This window comes from Bactrocera oleae, chromosome 2 (assembly GCF_042242935.1).
Source record: "Bactrocera oleae isolate idBacOlea1 chromosome 2, idBacOlea1, whole genome shotgun sequence".
Classification (NCBI taxonomy): Eukaryota; Metazoa; Arthropoda; class Insecta; order Diptera; family Tephritidae; genus Bactrocera; species Bactrocera oleae.
The window spans coordinates 18,757,640-18,779,516 of NC_091536.1; the positions used below are offsets into that span (position 1 = coordinate 18,757,640).

At 35.9% G+C, this 21,877-nt stretch overlaps 4 protein-coding genes across 7 annotated transcripts; 2 read left to right on the top strand and 2 right to left on the bottom strand.

Annotated features, from left to right (window-relative positions):
- Nucleotides 1–317: 317 nt before the first annotated feature.
- On the top strand, nt 318–12,596 carry Sbf (SET domain binding factor). The gene is made up of 19 exons (XM_014247975.3): nt 318–1,308; nt 1,558–1,658; nt 2,008–2,343; nt 2,436–2,655; nt 2,875–3,001; nt 3,223–3,597; nt 3,668–3,911; nt 4,088–4,393; nt 4,463–4,647; nt 5,144–5,501; nt 5,576–5,730; nt 6,782–7,185; nt 7,254–8,066; nt 8,200–8,589; nt 8,654–9,328; nt 9,412–10,318; nt 10,535–10,659; nt 11,369–11,451; nt 11,534–12,596. Exons 1-19 carry the CDS (start codon nt 1,254–1,256, stop codon nt 11,624–11,626), a joined length of 5,952 nt encoding a protein of 1,983 aa, XP_014103450.2. The 5' UTR covers nt 318–1,253; the 3' UTR covers nt 11,627–12,596.
- Nucleotides 12,597–13,380: 784 nt separating this feature from the next.
- Nucleotides 13,381–16,982, bottom strand: HisCl1 (Histamine-gated chloride channel subunit 1). 2 transcript variants are annotated; one of them, XM_014247883.3, is made up of 8 exons: nt 16,145–16,982; nt 15,323–15,506; nt 15,029–15,255; nt 14,861–14,943; nt 14,657–14,791; nt 14,039–14,105; nt 13,649–13,970; nt 13,381–13,575 (listed from the first exon to the last, which is right to left on the bottom strand). In XM_014247883.3, the coding sequence occupies exons 1-8, from the start codon at nt 16,255–16,257 to the stop codon at nt 13,426–13,428; spliced, it is 1,281 nt and encodes a 426-aa protein (XP_014103358.1). In that variant the 5' UTR covers nt 16,258–16,982; the 3' UTR covers nt 13,381–13,425. The 2 variants fall into 2 exon arrangements, with proteins under 2 accessions (XP_014103358.1, XP_014103360.1); XM_014247885.3 differs by having other exon boundaries at nt 13,658–13,970; nt 16,145–16,980.
- Nucleotides 16,983–17,542: 560 nt separating this feature from the next.
- Nucleotides 17,543–19,394, top strand: Pus1 (Pseudouridine synthase 1). 3 transcript variants are annotated; one of them, XM_014248033.3, is made up of 4 exons: nt 17,543–17,797; nt 17,859–18,378; nt 18,451–18,721; nt 18,781–19,394. In XM_014248033.3, the coding sequence occupies exons 2-4, from the start codon at nt 17,955–17,957 to the stop codon at nt 19,304–19,306; spliced, it is 1,221 nt and encodes a 406-aa protein (XP_014103508.3). In that variant the 5' UTR covers nt 17,543–17,797; nt 17,859–17,954; the 3' UTR covers nt 19,307–19,394. The 3 variants fall into 3 exon arrangements, with proteins under 3 accessions (XP_014103508.3, XP_014103506.3, XP_014103507.3); XM_014248031.3 differs by having other exon boundaries at nt 17,543–17,793; XM_014248032.3 differs by having other exon boundaries at nt 17,543–17,754.
- Nucleotides 19,380–21,856, bottom strand: Srp72 (signal recognition particle 72). Its single transcript, XM_014248030.3, has 5 exons — nt 21,641–21,856; nt 21,180–21,553; nt 20,289–21,116; nt 19,698–20,218; nt 19,380–19,640 (listed from the first exon to the last, which is right to left on the bottom strand). Exons 1-5 carry the CDS (start codon nt 21,750–21,752, stop codon nt 19,511–19,513), a joined length of 1,965 nt encoding a protein of 654 aa, XP_014103505.1. The 5' UTR covers nt 21,753–21,856; the 3' UTR covers nt 19,380–19,510.
- Between the last annotated feature and the right edge of the window lie 21 nt (nt 21,857–21,877).

Genomic DNA, 21,877 nt, shown 5'->3' on the forward strand with positions numbered 1-21,877 from the left:
GAGGAAACCGTGAAACTCAAAAATCCTTTTTGTAATAAAAGGAACGATCGCACTTATATAAGAGTTTGTGTTAGAATTTCCAATTGGGCCTTGAAGAAGCTTATAGGACGTAAACAGAAATCTCTGGAACGCCTTTGGGTAATTAACCAGTGATTTAAACGATAGGCAGTTTGCAGCTCGCGCTCTGAACAGAAAACGAGGCTACCGTAATAATTTAGCTCGGACATGAACCATATTGAATTTGACACTTAAGTTCTATGGCAACGCTTAACTCGTCACCCAATTGGCAGTTTTTAATTTTTTTCTTTTGGAATTGTTAAATTCATTTTCCAGCTGTCTTCGTGGGTGTAGTTTGACTAGAGTTTGGAAAAGGCGAAATAATTATTTTGATCGTAGCGCGTAGTTGTGTGTGCCGTGTAAACATTAAGAAGAAAAGGGTGTACTGGCTAAGAATTTGTACGCGAAACGCAGCGGTGCCAGACGTGCGGTTCAATTTGTTTATAATAAAACATTTTAAGAAGGAATTTCATTTGCATTGTATTCTTAGTAGTGTATTGTTGACGCAAAAAGCAGATTGTATGTACCTTGGTGGCTTAGTGGCTAGCTGATTACTCGTTGGATTGTACAGACGTCGGTAACAAAAGATACAAAACAAAAAATTCTACAGGGTGTGGTTGTTGTGCAGTGGTCGATTATTCAAAAGATGAAATGAAATTGATTAAAAAATGTGTTGTATATATATGGTGACTTATGGCGAAGTTCTCTTAAGGGTAACGCAACCATTGCGTTGGTGAATGGCAAAATGTATACGCAAACTACATATTACAAATTAATTTATGCGAAACGCGAACGAAATTCAGAAATTTATGCAAATTTAATGATACACAGCTCTTAATGTTGCTGACAGTGACGGTGAGGTGTAAATCAGTCATTGACTTATTTGAATTTGGAAAGGGTTGCTTGGCGATACCGGAACGAGTGTGTACATGTTACATTCATAATAAAAATATAAATAAAAACTAAAACAAATGCAATCAAGTATTTAGCTGTGTCAAAAAATTGTGAGGAAGGACCAATATAAAATTAGTGACGTTGACAATCACGACGTCGACGCCAACGTCGTCGTCTGCGCCGCTTTAAGACTGTTGCTCTTTGCAAAGTGCAGGTGTACACAGCGCCAATAGCGGACGTTGGTGGATGACCGGCTGAAATGAGAAAAAACAAAACACCGCTGCAACAATAACAATATCGACATGTCGCGGCTTGCTGATTATTTCGTTATTGTTGGCTATGATAACGATAAAGAACGTGAGTAATATGTCATGGGGGATATCGCATACGTCGATACTTGCTTTATACACATGTGTACAGACATACATAAGTATTTGCATATAATAAGAATAAAAAGTATATACAAATTTCTTTACTGATTTCGAGTTAGTTAATTTTATTATCTAGTAATGATTCAAGTTTCTTATCCAGAGTTTTTTATTTGCGACTTAAAAATAAATTTCAGTGCCCATAATCGATTTACAATTTGTGGTTGATAAATTCTAGGGACTGCTGCTGGTAACATACACATGTCATGTGGCAAGATTGTGCAGCGCTTTCCAGAAAAGGACTGGCCGGACACTCCATTTATCGAGGGCATAGAGTGGGTATGTTTATAAAGGAATACGTTAACACATTGAAATAAGTTATTTTTATGTATATTATATTTATGAGTGCACAATAACATAAGCAATTATTACGAATTTGAATAAAGCCGGTGTGCTAATTAATAATTGCATTGTTTTTTTTTTAAATAAAAATTCCGTTTAGACACGTATGTAAATAGAAAGATACAGTTTATAAGAGAATTATAACATACAAATATAATATGTCACACATACATATGTATGCACATTCATATTTTCTGATTGTACTATTATGTAAAAGATCCAAAATAGAAAGTACTACACAAATTTGATTGCGATATGTTTATTTTGTATTTACATTGTATTAAAGTTTTGTCAACCACTTGGCTGGGGTTTGTCGTACGATAAGCAAGAACCAAAATTTTTCACTTCCGTACTTACTGATATCGATGCAAATAAGCATTACTGTGCCTGTCTTAGTTTCCATGAAACATTGGCCATCACACTTAATAAAGTCATTGATGAGGAAGATGAGGCGACTGCTACAGTCAGCGGCATTGGTGTCGCCAAATTCCAGCCGGCGATCACAGGCAGCACTAATGGCGGTGGAAGTGGTAATAATAGCATAATATCTCATCACAGCGTTATGTATGCTCCCAAATGTCTAGTGCTAATATCACGGCTCGATTATGGAGATACATTCAAGGTAATCCTAATTAGAAATATTTCATTATTATTATCAGTAAACATATTTTGTTATATAAACAAGCTGAACTAAATCTAATTTATTGTTTACAGAACTGTCTAGGCACTATTTACACAGTATACATTGAGAATCTGCCCTACGCATTAGAAAATCTCATTGGCAATATACTTGGCTGTATACAGGTGCCACCACCAGGGGGTCCGCAAGTACGCTTCTCCATAGGAGCAGGCGATAAGCAATCGCTACAGCCGCCTCAGTCGCCATCGTTACCAGTGACGGGCACAGCTGTTTACTTTGTTTTTAAGCAATTAGGTATGCAGCTATTCAAATATATATTAAAAAGTGCTTGCTTTTATGCTAAATTTTATAACTTGTATTATTAATTAATTTTTTCCATATATAACGCATTTCAATGCAATCCATCGAAAAATCTGATATTTACACCACTTAACCACAACATCGACGGCTTTAATGTATGCATTCACTGGTGTCTGGTATCTGTTCTGGTAAAATATATCATATGGCGTTTAGGTATTAAAAATGTACTTATACTGCTGTGTGCGGTTATGACGGAGAATAAAATTCTATTCCATTCGAAAAGCTATTCACATTTGACTGAAAGCTGTAAAGCTCTAGTTTCATTGATGTATCCATTCAGGTAAAAAACGCAATTATTGGCACTTTTACACAAATGCCAGATTTATATGGTGTTATTATGTAGAATATTGTTGGAAATATAATATAAATATATATATAAAAAAAAAAAACATTCTTTTAAAACACTAATTCGACTTAAGTAATTTAAATATTTGCAATTTATCATACTACGTAGACAATATGCTTTAATATCCATAACTGTCAACATTTTCTTCAATATAGATATACGCACGTGTACATTCCGATATTGCCAGCACCGTTAACAGAAGTTCTCTCCACACCCACCCCCTTTATAATGGGCATACACAGTTCATTAGTGAGCGAGATCACCGATCTGTTGGATGTTATCGTCGTAGACCTAGACGGTGGCATGGTGACGATACCAGAATCGCTGTCACCACCAGTGCCCATATTGCCATCACCACTGTGGGAACAGACGCAAGAGCTGCTTACAATGATTCTATTTCCGCATCTTTCGCAGGCTGATTTAGCATTTCCATCCCTCGAAAAACCAACTAATTATCCGAAATCTGATGCAATAATAGATAAGGAGTTGCGTGCTATTTTCATGCGCCTCTTTGCGCAACTGCTGCAAGGGTAAAAAATAGAACATGCATAAATACTAAAAAATGTAAATCTAATATTTTTATTGTTGTTTTTTCTACAGTTACCGGTCATGCCTAACGATTATACGTATACATCCCAAACCGGTGATAACTTTTCACAAGGCCGGCTTTTTGGGTGCACGTGATCTCATAGAAAGTGAATTTTTATTTCGAGTTTTGGACAGCATGTTCTTCACCACCTTCGTGAATGAGCGCGGACCACCGTGGCGTTCCGCCGATGCTTGGGATGAATTATACAGCTCTATGAATGAGATTCTGAAGAGTGAGACGCAAAATAAGAGTTTAGTAAGTTGCCTCTAAACGTAAATTCCAACAACTTTGATTTATTTTTGTACAACTCACCAATATTATAAAACAAACGTTGTTTTTAAACGGGGGAATTTTTGAAAAATATTATTTTGCAAAGCAAGATTTCATAATTTCATATAATAATCTTAATGCTTAATAATATATTCTTCCAGATTCCAATACACATACAAGAATTGGGAAAAACACTTTACGAAAATGAGTGTCCAAGTCAACAGGTTTACGCACAGAAAGTACTTCGCCCACCGGATGGCTCTTTCCATCGCATACACCAGCCAGCATTTCCACGTATTAACAGCGAAAAAGTGGAGCTGATTATAAACGATGGCATGCGCAAGAATTGCATTTCGCATCGTTTAACGGTGTTGCGCAATCAAATGCGCATCATACCGATGGGTCCACGCTTACCCGAGGTGCTAGATGTGCGCCCAGCCGTCTTAAATTCAGCACGCCGACTCGAGGTATTTGCACTTAACATAAGTTGTATATTAAAAAAAATATACTTGTATATCATTTTATTTTATTCGAAGGTGCTCAAAACTTGTGTCGCTTATATTTTCGAGAATAAAATCGCCGATGCGCGTAAACTTGTGCCGGCTGTGATGCGCACACTCAAACACCGCGATGCACGTCTAATACTCTGTCGTGAACTATTCGGCTATGTGCATGGCAATAAAGCGATACTCGACCATCAACAGTTCGACTTGGTGATAAAGTGAGTTGCTAACGAAATATGATTGAAATTTATAAGTGTAATATATATATATATATGTATACACCTAATCGTTTTTACAAGGTCGGTTTTGATTTAACACGGTTTGAAAATAAAACAAATTTTAATTTTTTACACGATTATTCACTTTTTTAGAACACTTTGCAGGAAAAGATGCGATTTCTTGCGAAAAAATTAAAAATATTAACGAAAAAAAAGGGTTTTTAGCGTTACCTCCTAAATTATTTATAAAAAATTTCAAAACGATTGAGGCATCGACTTTGAAAACATGAGTTGTGAGGAAAACATTTTACAGTTTGAAAATCTGATGTAAAACGTACATTAGACTGATAAAAAAAAATCATAACTTCGTCAATTTTGCTCCAATCGACTTGAAATTTAGATACAAGATTGAGATATTAAGCATTCATTTAAGACAAAAAATAATTAAAACTACAGCCCTCCTTAATATGATATTGTTATTAATCACAACTCATAGATTTATGAACAAAACAATACAAAATTCCACCGGTATTGATGAGTACACTGTTGCGGCGGCACTCTTGCCCATGTCCACGATCTTTTGCCGCAAACTTTCCACGGGTATAGTACAATTCGCATACACCTGCATACAGGATCATCCGATATGGAAAAACTTGCAATTCTGGGAGTCTACTTTTTATCAGGATGTGCAGACACAGATTAAAGCATTGTACATGCAACGGCGGCGACAAATCGAGAATAATAAGGAATCGAATATCGTGTTGGACGATGTGCCACTGGAAGAGCCAACTGCGCTTGAGATAACCGCCGAACAAATGCGTAAAAGTCCAACGCTGGAGGAGGAAAAAAAGAACGTAATTAACCCGAAATTTTATTTTCCAATTTTATACTGTTATTAATAGCTTGTTTGAAATACTTTTTTTTTTAGGAATTAGCACAATCAGAAGAGTCCACGCTTTACAGCCAAGCCATCCACTATGCTAATCGTATGGTGTCCTTGCTAATACCACCCGATGTGAATGCGGTGGGACCGAAACCGAAACAATCCTTTCGCTTAGACGATAATCAAAGCGTATCGAATAGGTGAGTTAGTTTCACTGATTATTTGAATATTTTTAATAAAATTTTTTTCGTTGTATTAGAAAAAGTTTTTTGTGTATTAAAAATTATACAATGTTCACTCTAAAATATTTGAATATTTATTTAATATTTTTTTTTTTTTGGATTATTACACAATGTTTTTTGTTATTTCAACATCTTAACTATATTGCTATCGATATACACGGTATTCGAAACTGGCCAAGACTAGTAAAAAGTAGATCTTCTCGTTAATACTTGAAAGACTATACATATTTGAATTTGCCTATGATTATACTTGGAATATGTATATACTTTTAATTAATATCAGTTTTCTCCATTTATTTATAGAACAAATACTTTTCTTAGATTGAGGTACGATTTTGTTCTTATTTGTTGTAAGCACCTGCATATTCTTTTTTATTCATATTTCACTTTTTTGTTTTTTTTTTAATATAAATTGCACGTTTTTGCTTTCGCGTTTGAAATTAACCAAACTTCCTTTATGAATCGTTTTTTTTTTTTTTTGTCTTTTCTACTGTTAATTATTTTCTGTGTATTATGTGTAAACAAAATATGACATTGTGAAAGCCAAATTTCCAACTATAATATAATGTTGCATATAAGTGGAATATAACTAACGGTGGTTTGTTGCAACATGCAAAAAATTTTGTTCAGCGATTATCAAATGTGTTTTAAAAACTAAATTTTTGGAAAATTACTTTTTTTTATATTCTTATAACAAAAAAATAGCATATAAAGCCATTACGAATGTTTATATTTGAGGCAACATCCAAGAATTATTAAATTAATCTTAGAGAGGAAACGCTTTTAAACGCTTACTTATCATATGTATTAAATACAGCGAAAATATTTTCACTAATCCCGTTTTATTTGCTTTGCACAGAGAAACATTTTACAGCAATTTACACAATATCTAGTATTTACAATTCGAAATTCCACAATTAGACTAAGCTATGCTTCGCATCGGTTAACGGAATATATCAGTTTTGTTTTGATTTCATCATAAAAATTGTTTCTCTCATTTTCATTACAGTATTATGGGCTCACATAGCTTAAGCGAACATTCAGACGAGGGCTTTGAGGAAAACGACGCACTGGAAGTGGGCGGTGCAGTCGGCAAAATGGTTTCACGATTCATCGATCGCGTTTGTACTGAGGGTGGTGTTACGTCGGAACATATACGCAATCTACATGATATGGTGCCCGGCGTAGTGCATATGCATATTGAAACACTAGAATCGGTATATCTAGAATCCAAAAGGCATCCACATGTGCAAAAGCCAAAGATACAAGCGCCATGTCTGCTGCCAGGCGAGGAGATTGTAACGGATCACTTGCGTTGCTATCTCATGCCCGATGGCAGAGAAGATGACACACAGAGCTGGATACCAGCCGAGGGCGCATTGTTTTTAACAAATTATCGTATTGTGTTCAAGGGTGAGTGCAATTGAAAATACAACTATTATGCAAAATAAAATATATTTTATTATTTTACTGGATTTTAGGCTCACCCTGTGATCCGCTCGCTTGCGAACAGACCATTATTCGCGCATTTCCGATCTCCTCAATGCTGAAGGAGAAGAAAATCTCAGTACTATATCTATCGCATTTAGATCAAACTCTGCCCGAAGGTTTACAGTTGCGATCTAGCACCTTCCAATTGATGAAAATCGCTTTCGATACTGAAGTGACGCCGGAAATGATAGAAACTTTTCGTAAAATACTCACAAAGGCTCGCCATCCGATCGATGAATTCGAGCACTTTGCCTTCCAATCGTACGGTACCATCATGCATGGCAGTGCACCATCTAAAACCAAAGAAAAATACTCAACACTAAAGGGTTTCGCTAAGAAAACGATTTTACGCAAATTCAAGCAAAAAGCGCCAACCAAACGTAAATTAGTTACTTCGACGTTAGATTTTGATACGCTCGGTCCTTCAACGGAGGCGATAGATACACATTCGTTGGACGACGAACTTGAAGATGATGAGTTCGAGACGAATACGGACACTATGCCACGCTTGTTGACCGCCAAAGATGTCGAGCGCATGCGTGAACGTAGCTATGTGCGCGATTGGAAGCGTTTAGGCTTTGACGACGCACAAAACGGCTTCCGCATAACCACCGTAAATGCCAACTACAGTCTGTGTCGCTCATACCCTGCGCTATTGGTTGCGCCTGTGCAAATTAATGATGCGGCGCTTTTGCATCTTGGACGTTGCTACAAGAGTCAACGCATACCCGTAGCTACGTGGCGTCATCGAAATGGCGCTCTCTTGATACGTGGCGCTCTGCCACATAGCAAATCGGTGATCGGTGAGTTGGAAGTTAGATTAGATTAGCAAAGAAAGTAAATGAAGACTGACTACAGAAATGATCCTGTGAAGTATAGAAAAAATTATATAGTAATTGTGTATATATATATATATTCATTAACTTAAATAAATAGGCATGCTGAAAAACTCCACCGGCTCGAATACGATGTCACATGACGTCGCCAACTACCACGAACAAGATAAATATATTTCAGCGCTAATTGACTCAATGCCGAAGAATCTCTCCTTAGCCCTGGCGCAATACACAATGACTGGCATGAATTTATCTATGAATTCACTCTTATTGAACGCTACTGATGAGTCGGCCTACCTCAATCGCGCAGATACTTCGTTGACTCCGGAGGTTAGTCGTAAACACAAGTCGGCGCTTTCAGGTAGTGGTAGCGAATCCAAATCGAATAATTGGACAGATTCACTCAAACCAAAATCGAATACTATAAAGAACAATTCATCAGTGACAGCGGCCGCAGCAGCATATCGGAAATTACGACTTTATGTCTTAGGTATATGCTTTCTTATATTGTTTCGAAATTTAACACTATATGCGTTTGCCTTTCATTTATTTAGGTGAGAAATCTCAAACGAAATCCGGCATCAACGCAGACCTCTGCGCCGAATTCATTGCCGTCGACTACGCCGATTACCGGCAATCGCGCATCGCTTTCAAGAAGCTAATGCGCGCCTGTCTACCTTCGAATACAACCAACGATGCCGACCAAACATTCGCCAAAAGCGTTGAACAATCGGAATGGCTGCAGCAAATTTCTTCCTTGCTACAACTCTCTGGTGCTGTAGTCGATCTAATGGATCTGCAGGAGTCCAGTGTAATGCTCTCACTGGAGGATGGCTGGGATATAACCGCGCAAATATCATCAATTGCACAACTCTGCCTCGACCCCTACTATCGCACAATGGAGGGTTTTCGCGTACTTATCGAAAAGGATTGGATCGCATTTGGACATCGTTTTGCGCATCGCAGCAATCTTAAGCCAACCAATGGCAACTCGAGTATTGCCTTTGCTCCGACCTTTTTGCAATTCCTAGATGCTGTCTACCAAATACAAAGACAGTTTCCAATGGCATTTGAATTCAACGAGTTCTATGTGCGCTTCTTGGCCTATCACATGGTTTCGTGTCGTTTTCGCACTTTTCTCTTTGACTGCGAGGTGGAGCGTTTCGATTTAGGTATCGCATCGGTAGAGGATAAACGTGGTTCGCTGGGCACCAAACACCATCTATTGGGTAATATATAATGCATTTAAGCTTTCGATTGTATGTTCGATTTGACAGCCATATTTATTTTCTTTACTTTATTATACCCACAGGTAATACGGGGTCCGATGACGAGAGTGTCTATCCCATGGACGTACGTAGCAAAGCACAAACTTCGGTGAATTTCAATCGCATCGGTCACTCTATATTCGACTATGTCGAACGGCAACATGCGAAAACACAGATCTTCTACAATTTTATGTACTGTGTGCGTGATGATGTATTACGACCACAGAGTTCAGTACCCGCGCTCGATCTGTGGGCATATTATACGAACGAAGAACTTGCACAGGGTCCACCCTACGATCTGGAGCTCACCAATGCCGATGATGAAATCGATTTATCCGAATTACGTGGCAAACGCATCGTGATTAGTGCTGGTTATGATAACATTGAGAAGAGCAATGCGAATGCATTCGTTTGTCTGCTGAGCGATGTGCGTCAAGCGGAGACGGAACGTGGTTATTTGCCACAGAAATGGTTGCAAGTATGGGACCAATTGGAAGTACCGCCAATGGAGGAACTAACACGCAAATCGTCGCTTAGCAGCATTCTCTTGCAGTCGCACGGCAAATTGGCACACAAACGCTCTACTTTGGAGATTCTAATGAAAGGTCGCCTAAGTGGCTATCAGGATAAATTCTTTCATCCGCATCGTTTCGAGAAACATCCATACACCACACCAACGAATTGTAATCACTGCACGAAGCTGTTATGGGGTCCAGTAGGCTACCGCTGCATGGACTGTGGTAATTCGTATCACGAAAAATGCACCGAGATATCACTGAAGAATTGCACGAAATATAAAGCCGTCGACGGTGTGGTGCCGCCGAATGTGAATATCTCGCAGGGTGACACCGCAAGCATAGCATCGAGTGCTGCCACAACAGCGCGCACCTCCAGTCATCATTTCTACAATCAGTTTAGCAGCAATGTGGCGGAGAATCGCACGCATGAGGGGTTAGTTGCAGTTTTTTATTTGTGTTATTTGCGTGTTTTTTGAGTTTTACATGCAAAATAACAGCTTCGGCGTTTATTTTTGGTATATCCGACTCAGTTACCTAATAATAATATTCCAAGCTTTATATAAAATCATTACAATATGGTATTAGTCATCTTTTAAGTTTTTTTTATTCTATAATTGCAATATTATATTTAATTTCCTTATCTTTACAGTCATCTTTATAAACGTGGCGCCCTCCTGAAAGGCTGGAAGCAGCGTTGGTTTGTCTTGGACTCCATAAAGCATCAACTGCGCTATTATGACTCCGGTGAGGATTCGCAATGCAAAGGAGTTATAGGTAAATTGTTATACTTTGAATTACTTTTTAAAATACTGAACATCGCATATGCGCTATTTTAGCAGTGCCAATTTATAAAAAAAAAAATTAATTATAATTTCCATATATTTTAATATTACTTACTTACTTTTTGTAATAAATAAATATATAGTTTTTTAATTATAAATTTGCAATATTTTAAAATTTATTTTCAGTTGTTATATAATTGTGGTATTGCTTTTAATATTTGGAACACCATTGTTCTTATATATTATATAATATCAGAATAACGTGATGTAGTTATGTTTTTTTGAATTTATCCTTTTAATATTTCTAAACAAAAATGTTTCTTGAAGTTTTGTTTTTTGTTCAATATTTTTATATAAATTATACATTTATTTATATATAATTACATATTTTTTCGAAATTTCTTTGAATCAAATTGAAACATATTCTTTTAATTATATACATATATAATTATATCAGTGATAAACAAAATTGAAGTTTTTACCTTTTGAGCACATCTCGATTAATATCTTTATCGAAATCTTAATTAATACCGCAAAATAAAATTTCTTCAAAATTACAATGCGTAACATATTCAAATTAGCGTTTTTCGAACAGTACAATCCCTGCAATAATACATATATACATATAATATGTATGTACACATATTTAATATTTATTTTTTCTCTGTCTTTTCTTCAATATTCGCCATACAATCAAACAGAATTGGCTGAAGTGCAATCGGTGACACCGGCGCAGCCAGCACAAATCGGCACAAAACGAATCGACGAGAAGGGCTTCTTCGATGTAAGTATACGAAATATCGTATTATAATTGCATAAATCATAACAATTCAACGAAATGCATACGCTCTTCCCACCATTTGCAGTTGAAGACCAATCGTCGCACCTACAACTTCTATGCCGTAAATGCGAATTTGGCACAAGAATGGATTGAGAAAATTCAAGCCTGCTTACAGTAGATGAATTGTTGCATAGACCCGCCTATTAGCAGTGTACTCACCAACGATATTCCGTTTCTTGCGCGTATTATTTTAGTTATATAAGTAATTGTAGAAATATATATACATATATTATATATATATATATACATATATTATATATATATATATATATAATTTGTATTACTATATATGTATACATATATATATATAAATACTAGCGTTTAAATATGTATATTTAATATATGTGTGTGTATTTATTACTTTTGTGTATTATTTATTATTATTTTTTCTTTATTCTTTTGCATAAAACATTAAGTTTATGCATATACATATATGTCACGCAACCAACGACAAACATATTAAATAAGCATTAGTGCAAATAAAGTAATTAAATAAGCTACATACATACAAACACGCAAAACGACGCTCTGTCGTCTTTGTGTGCGGCGTATTTTGTATTTATGTGTTTCAACTGCTGGCTTATTTGGCATGACTTTATGCAAACGCTATTTCTATGCACCAGCACCGTACTGCATTTGTATTTGTAATATTATATTAACATATGTATATACAAATAATGTGCTATTCTTTAATGTAATCATAATTATTATAGTTATTGATGTTTTTACTAGAAAAAAATATATTGCAATAACCAGAGTTACCATATATTTAGTGTGTATGCATATTAATTTCGAGAATCACTGTTTTTCTATACGCAAAAAAAGAAAATATAACTAAATATACAATGAATTCATTAATATATTATATACATACATACATACATTAAATATACATAAAACGTAGTTTACCAAAAGATATTTGAATATGTAATACAATATATATTAATATTATATAATTAAATGTATAACTTAGTAAATAGACTTTTTCAATGTGATCAATTGATGAAATACTAACTAATCCATGCATACAAAACAAAAAAACAAAATACGAAAAAAATAAAAGTGCATAAATGTATCGTGTAATAATATGTGTTTTTTGTTTTATTTTATTTAATTTTTATTGTATGGAAAACTTTATGAAAGTTATGTTAGCGCTACTAAATCATATAAAAAACAAGAAAAATCGTTAACTTCGGTTGCACCAAAGCTACTCTTCACAAACAAAAGATTACATACAAGAATTTGATCTTGATTATTCAGTTTGTATGGCAACTACACTTTGTAAACTGCGCTTCCGCATGTGCAAAATTTCAGATCGATAACTCAAAAACTGAGGGCATAGTTTGAGTATACAGAGACTGACAGCCATGGCTAAATCGAGAGTCGAGTTGGGTAACGCAAACAGAACGGATTTTTATCCGACAAGCACTGTCAACTCGGCAGCATGCCTCATAATAAATTGGGAAATATTTTTTGCCGATACGGAAACAAAACCGACACAAATTTTATGAAAAATATTAAAAAAGTGGGAACAAATTTGATTGGATTGTGAACGGATACTTTGAGTTGAACTGAATCACCGTTTACAAGGCTTGTACTAAAATGTCGGTATTTAGTCCGATTACATCACGATGCTTCATATGCCAATCTAAGAGTATTTTTGCGCTCGGGATATTATTCCATTTCTTATACTTATAAATCTACACGATGTTTATAGATGCCTTCACACACCAAAACGTTATCTTTTAAGAAACTCATTAACAGACTTTCGGATTTAAGTATTTTTCTTGAACGAATGGTTTTGGTGTAGCCGCAGTCATACTGTAATAATGAAACATAGGTATATACTAAAACACTGCACACATGCACATATTTTCAACAAAAACAAATTTTTCCGTTTATTTTAAACACGAACAACTAGAGAAAAGTTGTCCAGTAAACAATGTTCAGTATAAAAAATGAAAATGGAAAGAAGAAACGTGAGAATTTATCAATATAAATCGCTGTGGCATGTCCATGGCAGAATGTGTCGTATTGTGGTTCAATTATCGACTCACGATGATGATTCTAGTTAGAAAAACGAAACAGACATTAGATAATCTCAAAAATATATAAACACATTTAAATTAGTTCATTTCACCTTTCTCACCTTCATGTCACCGATATCGTGTAAATTCTCATCCGAATAGCCCTTCATGGCTTTCGTCGCGACCGGCCCCATATAATTATTCACCACAGCAAATTCCATCAACGATAGGAATACAAATACCGAACACGATGACATCCACACATCGATAGCCTTAACATACGACACCGGCGGCAGCGATTGTTGTGATTGGGTATTTTGTGTGGCGAGTGTGAGTAGCGATGTGACGCCAAGCGTGACACGAGCCGGTATCGCTTCGGGTTTGATCCAGAAGGAAATCCACGACATGACCACGATTAGCGCCGACGGAATGTAGCTGTCAAAAAGGCAGAGCAGTGTGTAAGCAAAGCAAAATCAAATCTCATTAAATGTAGCGGCACTCACGTATGGAAGAGATGATAACCGAGACGTCGACGCAGATTGAAAACAATGGCCAGGCAAGTGAAATTGCCTACAAAATTTTAGAATTTTAATTATGATAAATTTATAATATTATTTTTACCACAGAGAATGCGCCATATGTGTCTTAGGTCTATTGTGTCTATTTTGTTTTTACTTTAATTGTTAACTATCACAAAAGAATAAAGTGGGATAAAGCTAAAGACAAATGTATATATGTATGTAGAGACATGTTTGACGGTTTCTAGGACTGAATATTGCTACAAATACATTTTGAGGTTATGGACGACATTTTTGGAATAATTCGAAATGTTACATCAGCCAGCCGATCCAGTCGGTGTTTTTTTTAGCTGTATCTGATCTATAATACTCTATTAATATTTTAAAAAAAATGCAAATATAAAATCGGCGGTCAACTATGCTTAGCAGACCGACAACATTTGATATTCAACCTTATATGCATTTAACCTAACGCGGAAACACTTGTAGAGTTATGTAACTAGAACAAGTTTGTCTCTTAAGTCTTCCGTTTTCGTTTTCGTTTTTAGGATTTGTTCTTTGTTTTCTCTTTTTTTCGCAAGCGCAAATCACACATGTATATACCTGTTGAGTATTCAATAGTGCAATCGGTTGTATAATTGTTCGATATATCCAATTGTGGTAACTCGATTTCGCTATTCACCACCAGCGGATCGGTCATATTCCAAATAAACACCAAGTCCTCAACCGTGTGTGATACTGCGATGGAAGACAAATTTAGTATACATATAATATAATATTTTATAACAATGTTCCACCGGAACTCACAGCTCTCAATCATCATGAAACAGATTTGGGTGTCATGCGGATAAGACTCGAATTTCATAGCACATGATAACACCAAAGTTAACCTAAAAAATGTATAAGAAATTATTAAAAATTTGAAAGTATTATTTTTTAGATGTTTTATAGTTATGATATACGCTAAATACCCACTTAGACATGTAGAGCAGAGTTTTATCGTGGTATAGCCACAAATAATGATTCGGTATGCTCATTTCGTGAAATGTGACTTTTTTAGCATTCTTAAAGAAACAGTCTGGCCGCCAAATGTTGTGCAACCAATCAACATCCAATATACGATACTGTTCGCTCATGTTCTCTGGCAGTCGCAGGCGAGGATCACGCCAACTTTGTGCTAGGAATACATCTGTGACATATGTCTACAAGAAGTTGAACAATGCTATATTAATTTTTCGCATCTTCTATAAATGAATGCCAATATATTACCATCGATTCCTCGTTGATGGAATCCAGCGATAATACTGTCACATGAAAGTAAACAACGGTCGGCTGTCCCAGTAGTTTTGGTGCACGATTTTTATCATAATTTTTCGATGGTATTGGCAATATATCAGGCAATGATAAACTCGACTCAATACCGGTGACTAATTCAGCGCTCTCTGTGACATTTCTGTAAAATATAATATAAATATTCATTACATTTGTAGAAGAATAACAGTTTCGCTTTGTTACGTTATTAGAATGCTTAGAGTTTCTACCGTGACATGATCGATGAACTAAAGTGAATATTTTGTTTACATTTATTGTTAAGGGCTTTAATATCAATCATTAAAAATGTAGTATGATTTAAGATTGTTAAATTCGGAAGCATGCAGCATATCAGCATTCTCTCATTTGGGCTTGTTTACATTCAGTATCAACTCTTTACGAGTTCTTGTAGAAACATATGTTCTTCATAATTTTCTACGAACTATTGTGAAAGAGTTATAATAAAATACTCGAGACCGCAGGAATAACCAATCAAGTAAGTGTACGAGTACATATGTATATGTACATAAATAGATCAACCACATACATATAAGTTTTTTTTCCAACGCTAAGGATACTTGTGATCAATTACGTTGAATACCATTTGCAGCAACGTTTAAGGTTAGCCATGTAATACCACACAAATTTTAAACTCAGACGCACATACATACTTCTGTATGTGTATATGTACATATATCACATGTCGTCGCGTGTGTGTGCCCCACTGTGTGCTTATGATAAAAATATAAAAAAATTAATATTTTAAAACTTATTACTCACCTTAAACCATGAATACAATTGCACAGCAATATTGATTTTTCCAACAAACACAAATGAATTGCGAAAATTACTAAAAATCTTCGTTGATTCAACTGTTTGAATACAGTACGCATTTTGTAGAACTACCGTCATACGTTCTCAATTAAATTTAATTTGTCACATTAATTTATATAATAAATATGTATTACAGCGCTATGCGGTACGATTTTTATATATAGAAATGTGCAGCATAAATTTTATATTTGTTGTTTAGTAATTTATGTAAATATATTAAATTAAGAGGTTATAATATTTTTGTACTCGATTTGAAGCTATAGTATGCAATTACATACATACACACATTTATACACAAAAATTCGATAATATGACTTAAGCACTTTTTGACGACATTATAATAGTTATAAATATTTCCTAAATGTACATCATATTTCAAATGCCATGCATTTAAAACTTTTTTGTTTGCTATATTGTCCAAATGGTTGTTTTTGACTTGTATTTTAAAATTGTAGATATTATTGAACGCACTTTGAATTTTTTTGAAAATCGTTGCTGACACATCATCACTGCTTAATTTTACATACACTGCAGTTCGTCTCCTTCAATACACCCAATATGTGAATATGAGTTCAAAAAGTTCACATTGTAGCAGCTCTTTACTGAAGTGCTTTTTTATATTTGCGGATTATTTATTTCTAGCTAAATTATAGTTTGATTTGGCACTTAACGTGTAATTTTATGGGCAGGTGTGATAAATATTTTTGTATGGCTTCTTTGAGTGCATTTCGGCTTTGGATTTGCATTCTTGTATTTATAATTGACAGTTGAGGTCTGATGGCGCTAAAGCGGGAACTAAGCAACAACAAATGGTTGCATGTTGCTCTCTATGCATGTCATTTTATTTTTATTTACTGATTATTTCGCAATCTGCTTTGGTATTCTTTGAACCTTTACAAATGTAAACAAAATTAGCGAATGCATCGGAAGATATTATAAACAAAAAGAAACACGTGGCATTTAACGTAAATTTTTATGTTGCACCATTTTCGCTCTATATACGCATATCTAGACAAATATGAACTTGCTTTTAAATAAAATGAATTATTAATATTTTCAAAACATTCATATGTAGTCAAAATAATAAATGCTCCATTGCAAATTATGTAAAACGGAAATGCGTTATATATTCAAATCCACTTTGTTAGCGCGCATACATATGCATATTTACACACATACACACACTTATGCATAATACCTACATATGCATGCGTGAGTGGATTTTCGCCCATCGATATTGTCACCAAAGGCATTCAGCGCCATCTATTTGTGGGATGGACTGCGGTTGTTTATTACAATGCCGTATTAGGGTTGTTATCGCTTAGTGATAATAAGAGTTTGAACGCCGGTACGTATAGCAGAGAACTTAGAAGAACTTCTTTGCGTATAGCGGCAAAAACTATCGAACAATACATGTCGATATATTACTATTAAGCTAAAAAGCACAATCACACATGTTTTTACATTTGCTACACATGGATTAACGTTCCACCACTATAATTTAAAGGGTGCCGAACATTAGAACGACTGCTGAGATTAAGGAAGTTAATATAAAAGTAATGTTGATAGTTAATCGGACGGTCAATTTCACAAAGGCAGGTGGATTGACTGTGAATTTATAAAAAAATACTAACCTAATAATTTTGTTTACCTTAAATAGCTGATAGCTACCACTAACGCAACGCTGTCACTGCCAGTGGTGTGCCGTTCATTAGCAACTTCATTACAACAACAACCGAAAGGATTCGCCGCTGCTATGTCAGAAGCGCTAGACAAATTGGATCAGCAGCAGGCTCAAAATAAAGTTGAAAGTGCCGCAATAGCTGAACAATTGAAGGATACGAAACGACAGAAACGTGAATTAAAACGCAGGAAATGGGTTGACTGGAAAACGCAAGACGAACTGGCCGGAGACACAAAGCGACCGGCCTTCGATCCGGCCGATCGTGTTAAACGAAAAAAATGCGTAATACTATTGAGTTACTGTGGTGCTAAATATTTTGGAATGCAACGTAATCCCGGTATGCAAACGATTGAAGAGGAACTTTTCAAGGCAATGCTAAAGCACAAATGGATAACGGAGGAAAGCTTTGAGGCGGCACAAGCGGCTTGCTTTCAACGAGCTGCACGCACTGATAAAGGTGTGTCTGCAGCGCGACAAGTGTGCTCGATAAAATTGCGTAAGTGATAAGCTAGAATTGTTTGAAATAGCAGTGATTATCGTGTAAAGGCATATTTCAAATTTTTTTCAGCCGATTCAATCGATGTCAAATCTATAAACGAAGATTTACCAGAAGAAATACGCATTTTTGGCGTCGAGCGTGTTACAAAAGGGTTTAATGCCAAGGATCAATGTAATGCGCGTACGTACACATACACATTGCCAACCATTGCATTTGCAGATAGCACAGAGAAGCATGATTTCGAGAGCTATCGCACTGACGCTGCGCACTTGCAAAAGATAAGGGATATACTGCAGTTATATGAGGGCACAAAAAACTTTCACAATTTTACATGCAGAAAGTGAGTGTTTTTACTAGCTTTACTATTTATTTTATTACAAATATTTGATTCTCTTCTAGAAACTTTTTGGATCCTTCAGCGAAGCGATTCATCATGTCGTTTACTTGCTCTGATCCATTTATTACGATACAAGGCTTAGAATTTCTCACATTAAAAGTTAAGGGTCAAAGCTTTATGCTTCATCAAATTCGGAAAATGGTCGGTTTAGCGATAGCAATTGCACGAGGCAATACTACTACAGCTACACTGGAACGTGCACTTGCCGAAGAGCGCTTAGACTTACCAATGGCGCCTGGTTTGGGCTTAGTGTTAGATACCGTTCACTATGAACGCTACAATGAACGTTACGGCAGTGATGGTATACATGAACCGTTAACGTGGGCTAAGCAAGAGGCTGAAATAAAAGAATTCATTGAACGGTATATCTACGCTAATATTTACGAAACGGAGCATAAGGATCGTTCCATGTTGGAATGGTTGGAGACTCTACCCTTACATTCGTATGATGCGCGACGGGATGATGTGCAAACAACACCGAACAATGAAGAAGGTGCGAATAAACGAAATGATGATGACGATGAATAATGCAATAATTTATTCTATTAATTTTTTGCTTGATAAATGAGAAGAGAAAGTTGAAAGAAATTATTAAACAATCTACTTTAAACCCAAATGCATTTTATTTAATTTAAACTAGTGCTTACTCATCAATACATAATTAAATAAGGTGCACATTACAAAATTGTTAAAAGCATATTTCTTGCCAACGTAGCAAATGCATAAATGTATTTAGAAGCGACCGCCCTTCTTCTTTTTGTGACCACCCTTGCGATGTTGTTGACGTGGCCCTGGTGTTGGTTCTTGGTACACTGGTGTGGCAGGCGAATTTTTCCCCAGATTTGCACGATTCGACATATCACTGAAACAATAACATTTTTTTCACCAAAAATTAAAAAAAAATATGCATTTGACTTACTATTGCTCAGCTGCACCACTAGCCATACCCTGTGAACCCTTAATAATGTCCTTTGCACGACGGTCACGCTTCTTACGAAATCCAGTGCGTTCGTACTTAGGCAACCAGCGCTCTGGGTCTGGTGCTACTTCTGCATTGTAGTTCTTCGGCAGTTTTCCTTTACGTTTCCTATTGCGATTCTTCTTTTTCTCTACAACCGGTGTACTTGGCGATGGTTCGATTTTGGCATTAGCGGATTTTTTAACTGCTTTTGTAGACATAACCCAATTAGCCGACTCGAATGCATCGATTTCGGAGGCAGTGGTCAGAGTTTCAAGTTTCGGTAAGCGTTTACTCAACTCTAAGGCACGTTTTGGATTGAATTGTGCATATGCAATAACAAGTTGGGCCAATACTTTCATATCGTTCGCATTAAGCTTGAGTAATTCTTCGAGTGAGCTGGCAGCAGTTTCAGAAGCACCCCCACGCAAATGAAACTCTGCGGCTTGTCGCCACATATCACTCAAATCTCCACTGCTAACCTGTACGTTAATAATAACATGATTAGTAATTAAATCGTCAGAGATTACTTTTAGTTTATAACTGACTTACATTGTTCATTTGATACCATTCAACAGCAGATTTCAGCAATTCAGATGCGGCGGGTTTATTGTCTGTGCCCAAATAGAGTGTTACCAGTGCAGATATGATACCGGGCTTGTACATTTGCTCACCAAGGGAAAGCAACACATCGATTGCCTCCTTACGACTACCTTGTGAAAGTAATAACTGGACCACAGCGAATTTGGAAGCGAAAGCATTTTCTTTATGCGCTTTTGCATACTTATTAAGCAACTCTAAGGCCTCCTTTTGTCGTTTATCCTTAGTGAGTTGAGAGCATTGTATAAGTAACGTTTGGAATTCTAAATCCGGATAGCTTTGCACCAACTTCTGACATAGTTGCTGCACTTGATCACTAGAGTTGGTAAGGAATGCAAGCAGACAGTTATTCAATGCAATTGCTTTCTTTTGACGGCTAGTTAATTTCGATTCGCATGCGTCAGACATGGCCGAACGTATTTTCTTTTTAGAATCAAATACATTCTGATCTTTATTAATTACCACCGAATTATTGCTGGCTACGGCTACCAAAACTGGGTCTTTCGGTTTATTGCGTAAACATTCAGTGTATATAACTGCCGCTTCTTTGAACTTGCCTTGCATTTGCAAGCAATATCCTAATTGCACACGTATTGGTTCCAGTTCTTCACGCATCTCTTCTTCAGTAACACCGTCCTCCTCTAGGGTTTCACGACAAAGCTTTTCACTGGCACGCAATTTCTTCTCAGCTTCAGCGTACTTTTGACGATTAGCCGCAATACAAGCAGCATTGTAATACTGCTCGTACGTCTCTTCGGGTAGCTCTGGTATTTCCCTATTCTAGATTTTTGGTAGATTTTAAAAAGTTAAAACGGAGATTAGAAATAAAAACTTATATGTTACCTTATCTATAGCCAAATTAGCAGCTACAGCACATAGATTAGTACGACGTTCATTTTCGTATTCATCATTAGTGTTCTTGATGATTTCCTTATATGCATCAAAGCACTCCTCATATCGTTCCAGACGATAAAGTACTTGTGTGCGCAGCTCTTTTAAACTATCAGGCAATGGATTAATACCAGCGTTGTCGATTGTTTTTAATGCTTGCTCGGGTTTGTTCAATCGATACTCACTGTAAGCTTTTTCCAATACTAAACTGGAGGACAATTTATTTTTTTCTATGAATTTATATGCCTCTTCGAATTTGGATAATTGAATGAGGCAAACGACCTTGCAATGCAAAGCTGTTTGGTCGTCTGGTGCAACGCCCAAAACTAATGAATATACCATACAAAAATATTGGGTTAGTTTCAAGAAATGTGTGTGCTGCTTTTAAACACAAACCAACAACAAATTCTTACTTCTATTTACTGCCTTGACTGCTTTATCGTATTCCCCATTTTGCCCAAATTTATTTATATCCGCATATGCAGCTTTTATAATGGCTTCTTTTTGATTTGGATCTTTAGACATTTTTAACAATTCTAATATATTTTCGACTCTTTTTCCCTACATCAATATAAAAACACACGAAGGCGAAAATCTTTCCAACTTTTTAGTTATTTGACATTTATTTGACACCTCAGCAAATCTAATCG

Excerpts from the sequence above, each read along its gene's own strand:
- Sbf (XM_014247975.3), top strand. The coding sequence starts at position 1,254 with ATGTCGCGGCTTGCTGATTATTTCGTTATTGTTGGCTATGATAACGAT. Across the intron at positions 1,659-2,007 it reads TTATCGAGGGCATAGAGTGG|TTTTGTCAACCACTTGGCTG; the intron begins GTATGTTTATAA and ends ATTGTATTAAAG. Across the intron at positions 2,344-2,435 it reads ATTATGGAGATACATTCAAG|AACTGTCTAGGCACTATTTA; the intron begins GTAATCCTAATT and ends TATTGTTTACAG.
- HisCl1 (XM_014247883.3), bottom strand. The coding sequence starts at position 16,257 with ATGCGTACTGTATTCAAACAGTTGAATCAACGAAGATTTTTAGTAATT. Across the intron at positions 15,507-16,144 it reads AATTGTATTCATGGTTTAAG|AAATGTCACAGAGAGCGCTG; the intron begins GTGAGTAATAAG and ends TATATTTTACAG. Across the intron at positions 13,971-14,038 it reads GGTTATCATCTCTTCCATAC|CTACATTCCGTCGGCGCTAA; the intron begins GTGAGTGCCGCT and ends CCTTTTTGACAG.
- Pus1 (XM_014248031.3), top strand. The coding sequence starts at position 17,758 with ATGTTGATAGTTAATCGGACGGTCAATTTCACAAAG. Across the intron at positions 17,794-17,858 it reads GGACGGTCAATTTCACAAAG|CTGATAGCTACCACTAACGC; the intron begins GCAGGTGGATTG and ends TACCTTAAATAG. Across the intron at positions 18,722-18,780 it reads CACAATTTTACATGCAGAAA|AAACTTTTTGGATCCTTCAG; the intron begins GTGAGTGTTTTT and ends ATTCTCTTCTAG.
- Srp72 (XM_014248030.3), bottom strand. The coding sequence starts at position 21,752 with ATGTCTAAAGATCCAAATCAAAAAGAAGCCATTATAAAAGCTGCATAT. Across the intron at positions 20,219-20,288 it reads AATGGTATCAAATGAACAAT|GTTAGCAGTGGAGATTTGAG; the intron begins GTAAGTCAGTTA and ends ATTAACGTACAG. Across the intron at positions 19,641-19,697 it reads AGTGGTGCAGCTGAGCAATA|TGATATGTCGAATCGTGCAA; the intron begins GTAAGTCAAATG and ends TTATTGTTTCAG.